Source organism: Coccinella septempunctata, chromosome 8, assembly GCF_907165205.1.
Source record: "Coccinella septempunctata chromosome 8, icCocSept1.1, whole genome shotgun sequence".
NCBI classification, from domain to species: Eukaryota; Metazoa; Arthropoda; class Insecta; order Coleoptera; family Coccinellidae; genus Coccinella; species Coccinella septempunctata.
In genome coordinates this window covers 31,900,024-31,906,916 of record NC_058196.1, presented here as the reverse complement: position 1 = coordinate 31,906,916, position 6,893 = coordinate 31,900,024, and the positions used below count along the sequence as shown (strand labels likewise).

The window sequence follows — 6,893 nt, the reverse complement described above, 5'->3', positions numbered from 1 at the left end:
GCAACCAATTTGAAACGTGTCCTTATCGTGTTTCCTCAACGTTTATTCAATCGGATGTTGAAAACGTTATATCAATGTTGAATTAGGTACGTTTTTGTGTGTTACCTGTGAGACTGAAAATTAGACTGTTTCAACGGTAAAATTTCATTACAGGGATCTAGAGGTATTGGAAATGGAATTTCATGATGGTAACAATAATTTTATGAATCAAAACTCGAATACCCTCACCTATCCATAAGTTCAATATGTTGAAATTCAGTTCACGATCGTCTCTCTCCTGATATAATTATTATTGATCTTCTTGAAATCTGTCTCGCAAATATAATAGCCAGCTTTTCGAGAAATAACAAGGTTATCAGAGTACATATTACGATTTCGTGAAGCAGATATAATCAGTGGACTAGAAAAAAGCGAACATTTTGTGATGTGTAATCATCTATTTTTGAGGATCCTCTTTTTAATGGATCGAGGTCAGGGAATCATCCTTATATATTATAGAAATTGTTTTTTTTCTCTTCGGTTTCGGACTCGATTAAAATTTGGGTGCTCTAATAGAAAACCCTTGCGTTAAACTTGTGTGAAGATATAGAAACGCTTAGTTCGAAACAATAGGATATATATTATGACATCAATATTCAAACATGTGTAAAGTGAAATTCAATATCCCCTCGTAGGAAAAGTTACGTGTTTGTCATTAGTAAAATTTTTCCCATCGAAAATTCTCTTCAATTACCAACAAACTGTTGTAAGTTCTCATGAATGATATCAACGTTATATCCACCTGAACATCAAAGCCACGAGAGTGGATGAATCCAATATCGCATTATGGAAATAGTAGATAAGATCAGCAAACAAATTATCCCTCATTCCGCTGATGAAAAACCAAGCCGAGAATAGAATGTAAACAAGCAGAAATTGGTTCTTGGGGTTGCGTGTTTCCTACGGCAGCAAAATATTTAATAATTCTTACGCGACGACAACATAGACCTAGTGGGTAGGAACAAGCTTGGTCGATTCATGTTGAAGAGAGTATTTTTTTAATTTGAATCTGAATGATCTTGAAATACGAATACAGTAAATCATAATAATGATGTGTCGATGTTAATCTACCCCTTGTGGAATTTGGAATTTTATATTTTATCAACTGAATGATTTCGTACATTGTGACCCATTTATAACTCATACATATGATGATAGCGGTGTACCAATGGATAATGGGGTTCCTATAACGACTCATCTGATTAGCATAATTACGAACGTTTCAAGTGGTACATGAGAGATCAATCAGCGCGTTCTTGTGAAGAGAAGTAACGAGCGAATACTGATTTGGGTTTTGCGAAATATTGGAACATTTGTATTGGCGCGTAGGTATTTCCTTGAATTGGTGCGAGAATCTTTTCATTTCGCGAATATGAATGCTTGTTACGTGGCGGTGCACGTCAACTTTGGAGGTTCTCGATGTTCCAGGTCGAAACACACAGGAAGCATGAAATGAATGAAAGCCCACTGCGATGTAGTAAAGCCCTGTTGAGTACGAATCATGGTGCGTACTAAAAACTAAAGACCCTGGGGAACTCAAAGAGCAACTTATTCGAAACTCGTCAATTCGCTCTGCCTCAACCTGTATATTATCATTTTCTTGTCTGATTAATCAACTGCGTTTGCCTTGTGTGGATAACTAGATGTTGCGCAAAACGCGTACCTCTCCAACATCGAGCATCTTCTTGGATGGCACAACATCCATATCTTAAAATTTTTATTTCGAATGCGTTTCTTCGAGCCAAATCGGATCGATGAAGGAGATCGGTCACGTGTAGTATCTAGAGAACAATATACGAATTTATGGAACGGCGACGTAGAACCATTACGGGGAAATCATGCATGTCCGTAAACCGTAATTGCTCCATTATTCAACCGGGATTTCGTTTTCTCATCTCTCTGTGGCAATAGCATCGTGTTCGATTCACTCCTACGATCTATGTACGTCCAAGTCCGTTTATAGAGAGTATGTGTGTGTGGTTTCGGCAAGGAAGACGAGTTGCTTTATCTTTTGGATGGGTTAGACATGGTCGTAATGCGATTTATTCTGTGAGGAAATGGAACGAAGTGAGAGTTTATGTAACGGAAAGTAAAGAGATCTTCTACCTTCTACATTGAGAGTCTATAAGTTGGAATAAATTCAGTAAAATACGGAAGGTTTCTTCTGTCGCGAATATCGTCAGTTATAACAGAGACAACTTTGGTTATGAGTTTCAGGTTATAAGCTATTTTCTTGTATAAAACTCGTTTGCAACAGCCAGGAATTTGGTAGATAATTCTCTGCTGTTGCAAACGGGCTTAAGATGAGATCAAAAAAGTATTTAAAATAAAGAAGCTATTTTTTTCCACCCTTAGCACAAGAGATAAAAAAAGTTGACAATAGTGGCGTATTCCCATAAGTGAAAAACGTAGATATTCTCATCGAATTCACGCATACAGCGTCTGTCTTTGACTCGTACAAATATTTTAACAGTAGATACATTTGATGAATCTTTTCCGAATACAAGATATCACAAACGTCTTCCAGTTTTCTCATTATATCCATTACGTACCATAAAATTACCAAAAATTCAAAGAACCCAACTCTTGAAACTAAGTTGGACGCTATGTAATGAATATTTGAAAGTTTTGTAAAATAAAAGTATAATTCTCGCATAATGCTCCGTTTTCGAGTAATTTGATGTTAAACAATCAAAAATTATCTGTGAAATTCGAGAAATGGGGTACTTTGGCTGAATGCAACTCTTCTCTGCTGGTGTGAAAACCCAGAGGGAACAGAATGCACTCCGCCGTTCATATTTTCTTCCTAACTTTCCAGTGTCCAACTCTACTGTTAGCTAGTTATTCTGAAGGTAATTAGTCACAGATTTAGCTTCTCATTCCAGGGTTGACAAATCTCATTATGAAAACTTAAAATGGCTATATCTTTTTATCAGGGCCGGGGGGGGTGTCAAGAATCTACTGTTGAAATTTTCATACGTGCCGAAGACTCACACTATAGAATCTAGCTTGATATATCAATTGAAGCACATTTCCATCAATTGTCTCTAATTCCTTCAACATGAATCTGAAACAACGACAATCTGGGTAAATTTAAATTTTAAAACGTCTTGGACGAATTGTCCGTCCACGAAACGAGAATCACCGGTGATTTTCATCTCATTTAGGCGATGAACGATCAGCGCAATTGATTAGGATCTATTCTTCCCCATCACGACGAGCAGTACCTACGGTATTGAATCAATGTCGAAAATTCCGAAAGTAAGTACTCCCATGTCACGAGTACTCACTACTCGAGCGCTTAATTTCACAATCTCGTGGCACAACATAGAGTAATTTGCCTATTTATGATCGCTCGAAGATCGAGCTGACCTTGATCCTGGGACGATGTGGATTTGATGAAAGGTGAAAGTGACGTTTATTCGATGGCGTTTTTGAGGGGTCACGGTGTTGTTTAGATCGACGAGATACACGCGGTGACATTACGCACTTTCTTATTCCGTTTGATGGGAGGATGAAAGGAATGGACAATGGCAGATTCACCACCGATCACAGATTGAAATGTAGTAAAAATGTAGTTTTCCTCAAAACTACATGTCATCCCACATAATCAAGTTAGTTGCTGATAGCATCCAAGTGCTGTCAGATTCAGAACTGTCCAACTGTTTTCGGTTGAAATTCATTAAAATGAATTACGAATCTTTGAGTATATAAGGATGAACTGAATTTGATGTTCAGGGATTAATTGAGAAACTTTCTTGTAATCGAATATATTTGATGACAGTTGTTGTTAAACTATAATATTGTACCATCAATTTTCATTGGAAATTGTGATCATTTTTCCATAGTTTTTCCATTCGTGAGACTGTTGAATCTGGCGAGGGAGAATGTATACTTAAAATCCTTGATTATTGACAAAATAATCTAAAATCAAGGGTTCTACCGAAGGTGAGTGAGAGTTAATAGATTCCAGGTCAATATCTGAATGTTTTTTAATGTGAAACACGAATTACCTAAGTTTACCAATGCTGTTCAACATTTTTAATAACTTATTTTTGCAGATAAGACTACGAAAATGTTGCACCCAATCTCTGTGATTCATAATTTGGCATTCCTTCAATGCGTTCAATCGATAATTGACGATAATAGTCTGGATACGAATATAGTTTTGTTCATGGAAGATCATTACGAGTTCAATATTCCTGTTATAACGACAGGTGAGAGGACATTGTTCGTATCAGGAAAAAAAAATTACAAGGCCTTCTTTCTCTCGAATCTACTTTTATTTTATTTTTTTATCTTCTTTTTTCTTTTTTATTTTTATTCTTTAAATTTTTTTATTTTCTTTTATATTTGTCAGTTTTTTCTTCTGAAAAATCGAGGGAATATTCAAAAGGTCAATAGCATTTTGAAAGTGGATTTGTCAAAATCCTGAGTTCGTGTCATAAATTGTGATTAGACCTCTGTACAGGGCACCTGTACCTGTCTCTTTGGTAGTACTGAAAGTGGAGGAGGTGATTTCTTGATATTCTTGGCCAAAAACCTCTCCTTGGGTAAATTTTTTTTTCAATACACGTCATATGACCCCTTCTGACATGTGTTTTGTCAAAAACGGAGACCAGAGAAAGTTAAGCACACCAGAAGGCGGAAAACTAGTCGAGCCTTGGTAGATCTTCGATGAAACCATCGAACCAATAGAAGTTCCTTCAAGAATAACATCCGAACTGAAGAGATTTCATTTGCAGGTCTGGACGACTTCAAGAAGTCCATCTTGTTCAAATCGCTCGACAAACGCCTCCTGACCACCACCAGGCAGATATTCTATTCAGCGCGCGAGGACATGTCCTCGAAGAACATGAGACACTTCACCGAACTCAAGAAGGACACCGTATTCGTCAACGTGTCCTCCGGCCAGATCAAGGTCGGAGAATTCAGGAAGTTCGAGGTGCAAACCAAACTCCTCGGCAGCTGTTCCAACGAGAGACAGCTGCGTAGATCCATATCCAGTTGGCTGAGGAACAGGAAGAGGTGGAGATACAAGACGATCTCCGTCTGTTACACGTACGACCCGCCGTTCACCATGAACCATCTGTGGGACAGTCGGAAGGGTATGGTTCTGGACATACACGAGATGATCCACGAGAAGATGGGGATCAGGACGGTCTTCAAGAGAGTGGCTCTGATGGAGAAGAGGAAGAAGAAGAGGACGGAGAAGAGATTGCAGGGCTGGATGAAGAGCAGGTTCTGCGATTATTTCCTGCAGGGTACCATGGGACGTTTCTTGAACGTGTACGATTTCACCACCCCCAGCTTCACCGATAACCTGTTTTGGTACGCCCCAACAGCCGAACAGATACCCAAATGGAAGTATATTTATCAGATACTCTCGAAAACGGTCTGGTACTCTTGGATCTCTACCATTTTCGCCCTGTTGTTGTTTTGGTGCTTCACCAACGTGCTACTCGTGAAAACCCGCGAAAAAACTGGGTTTTTCCAGAAGTTATGGGCATTGTACAAGCTGGCGGTGGAACAGGATGTTCTCCTGAAACCCAGGAACGTCACAGAGACCATCGTGGTGTTATGCTTGATCCTGGAGAGCTTGGTGATGAACGTCGCGTATAAATGTAAGTTCATCGAGTTCCTCTCGGAGGATAACTACGAGAACCAGTTGAACTCCTTGGAGGACGTGATGAGACACGATTTAAAGATCGGTTTCCTACCGATGCTGATCGATCTGTTCACTCAAGACGAGAAGATGACGGCGTACCTGAAAACCCACGCGGTACCCTGCGACTTCGGCTTCACCTGCATAGACAGGACGGCCAACGCGAAAGACATGGTGGTACTGAGGGCCAAAACCAAGCTGTTGTACCTGGCGAAGAGGTACACCGACGAAGACGGCAGGTTCAAGCTGAAGAGGATCGGCGCCGTGGTGAGCGGCATGACGTTCAATTCGATCTTCAGGAGGGGGCATCCGCTGTACCCCATGGTGGAGAGCGTGCTGTTGGATCTGCTGGCGCACGGTTTCGTACAGAAGGTGACCAAGGATTACGCGAGGATCGCCGAGATAGCGGAGGAGACGCGGCCGCACCAGGCCCTGACCATGACGCATCTGCGACTGTCGTTCGCGATCCTGGTGTGCGGTTGGATCTGGTCTGGGTTGTTGTTTGTTTACGAGGTTGTGGACGCTGATTTTGTTTTGAGGTGCTCCGATTGGGTCGTGTCGGGGTTCTGTCGGATGAGATTTATGTTTTGGTATCGTAAAAAGTGATCTGGCATATCGCTGGCTCACTTTTACAGCGAAAATCGGAAATTGGTTCGCAACTCGGACTGCCTCGGGAGGCGAGGCAGTTTTTCTAGGTGGAACAAAGTGGTAGCCAGCGATGGAGAATGCTTTGAATGATCTGTTCATTCATTTTATGCTGAATGGAGTGCTTTTTGGACCAAGAGTTACAGCTAATTCCTTGGGCTAAAACAACGGGTATTGTCGGTATAAACATATACTAAACTTCAATACGTGTATGTTTCACTGTGAATTTAAATAAAGTCATGCTTTCGATTATTTCTCATAGATTTTGGACTAATATATTGTTGTCCTTAATTTTTTGTTTTACTGACGGATAAGTGGGTGTTTTCAATTCTGATTTCAAATTTTCATTTCGCTGATCGCACACAGTTTCTATTGTTGGCTGATTGACAGAGCCCCAGTTTATGAGATACAAATAATTAATTCCAACGCCTATTATACAAAGTGAGTCTTTGACTCGTACAAATATTTCAATAGTAGATTCTTGAGGTCAAAAGAAACACTTTTTCCCTTTACCATTTTTTCCGAATTGGCTCGGTTTAAAAGA

General features: G+C 40.0%; 1 protein-coding gene across 2 annotated transcripts; it reads left to right on the top strand.

Moving 5' to 3' along the window:
* Window positions 1-2,005: 2,005 nt before the first annotated feature.
* LOC123318201 lies at window positions 2,006-6,459 on the top strand. 2 transcript variants are annotated; one of them, XM_044904814.1, is made up of 3 exons: window positions 2,006-2,106; window positions 4,101-4,256; window positions 4,785-6,459. In XM_044904814.1, exons 1-3 carry the CDS (start codon window positions 2,097-2,099, stop codon window positions 6,308-6,310), a joined length of 1,692 nt encoding a protein of 563 aa, XP_044760749.1. In that variant the 5' UTR covers window positions 2,006-2,096; the 3' UTR covers window positions 6,311-6,459. The 2 variants fall into 2 exon arrangements, with proteins under 2 accessions (XP_044760749.1, XP_044760750.1); XM_044904815.1 differs by lacking the exon at window positions 2,006-2,106 and adding an exon at window positions 3,560-3,602 and having other exon boundaries at window positions 4,106-4,256.
* Window positions 6,460-6,893: the final 434 nt, after the last annotated feature.